Source organism: Lepidothrix coronata, unplaced genomic scaffold (assembly GCF_001604755.1).
Source record: "Lepidothrix coronata isolate B3197 unplaced genomic scaffold, Lepidothrix_coronata-1.0 Scaffold992, whole genome shotgun sequence".
Taxonomy (NCBI): domain Eukaryota; kingdom Metazoa; phylum Chordata; class Aves; order Passeriformes; family Pipridae; genus Lepidothrix; species Lepidothrix coronata.
In genome coordinates this window covers 1-1305 of record NW_016691172.1, presented here as the reverse complement: position 1 = coordinate 1305, position 1305 = coordinate 1, and the positions used below count along the sequence as shown (strand labels likewise).

Below are 1305 nucleotides of genomic sequence, written 5' to 3'. Positions count from 1 at the left end.
TCTTGGGACCCTCAGGGATGTCACTGGAGCTCTTGGGACCCTCAGGGATGTCCCTGGGACCCTCGGGGATGTCACTGGAGCTCTTGGGACCCTCAGGGATGTCACTGGAGCTCTTGGGACCCTCAGGGATGTCCCTGGGACCCTCAGGGACATCACTGGAGCTCTTGGGACCCTTGGGGACATCCTTGGGATCCTCAGGGACGTCACTGGAGCACTTGGGACCCTCAGGGATGTCCTTGGTACCCTCAGGGACATCACTGGAGCTCTCGGGACCCTCGGGGACGTCCTCAGGACCCCCAGTGCCACCACCAGCGCCCTCAGCCCCCCCCGGCCCCCCCACTGCTCCGCCTCCCCCCTCCCCTCCTCGTTCCTCCTCCTCCTCCTCCTTCTCCCCCTTCCTCCTCCTCCTCCTGCCGCGGGGGGGTCTGGGCCGCAGCGCCCGGCGCTCCCTCAGCGCCCGGCGGGCGCGCCGGGGTCCCAGCGGCGCCCCCAGGAGCGGGACCCCCGCGGGGGGCGGGGGCGGGGCGGGGGGCAGCGAGCTCCAGGTGACCTCCAGCACCCGCAGCGCGTCCTCGAAGGCGAACTCGCGCTTGAGCTCCAGCAGGAGCCAGCGGTAGCAGAAGAGCAGGTCGTGGGCCCCCCGCGCCGCCAGGAAGGCCCAGAACGGGGGGTCCGCGCGCCGCAGCAGCCGCCGCAGGTGGGCGAAGGCCCGGGCCAGCCCGCGGCCCCCCGGGCGGAAGCGCGGGCGCAGGCGGCGCATGAGGGAGCAGAAGCACAGGTAGGTCTGGGCCTCGTCGTCCAGCACGGCCAGCAGCGGCGCCGCCACGTCCGACATGCCCTGGCAGTAGGAGAGGCGCGGGTGCGCCAGCGCGAAGGCCGTCAGCAGCTCCTGCAGCGCCAGCAGGTGCGGGTGCCCCTCCTCGGGCCCCCCGAAGTAGGGGTGGGCGCGGTCGGTCCGCACCACGTCCTTGCGCACGGCGGCGCCCACCTGGGCCAGCTCGGCGGGCGCGGCGCGGGCGCGCAGGGCCGCCTTCAGCGCCCGGTACTCGCCCGCCTTGCGGCGCAGGTGGGACAGGCGCTCCTGGCCAGAGAGGCCCGCCGGGAACACGTTCAGCAGGTAACGCCACACCACCTGGGGGGGACAGGGAAAGGGGGGGTCAGGTGGGTCAGGGGGACCACCAGGGAACACGTTCAGCAGGTAACGCCACACCACCTGGGGGGGACAGGGAAAGTGGGGTCAGGTGGGTCAGGGGGACCACCAGGGAACACGTTCAGCAGGTAACGCCACAACACCTGGGGGGGAAC

General features: G+C 72.6%; 1 protein-coding gene across 1 annotated transcript in view; it reads right to left on the bottom strand.

Annotated features, from left to right (window-relative positions):
* TBC1D25 (TBC1 domain family member 25) overlaps positions 1-1213 on the bottom strand; it is a gene marked incomplete at its 5' end in the record, with an annotated part of 7275 nt that extends 6062 nt beyond the window's left edge. Inside the window, 2 exons of the mRNA XM_017840156.1 lie at positions 3-370; positions 404-1213. Coding sequence (XP_017695645.1) covers positions 3-370; positions 404-1213 — 1178 coding nt within the window. The remainder of the gene's footprint in view (positions 1-2; positions 371-403) is intronic.
* Positions 1214-1305: the final 92 nt, after the last annotated feature.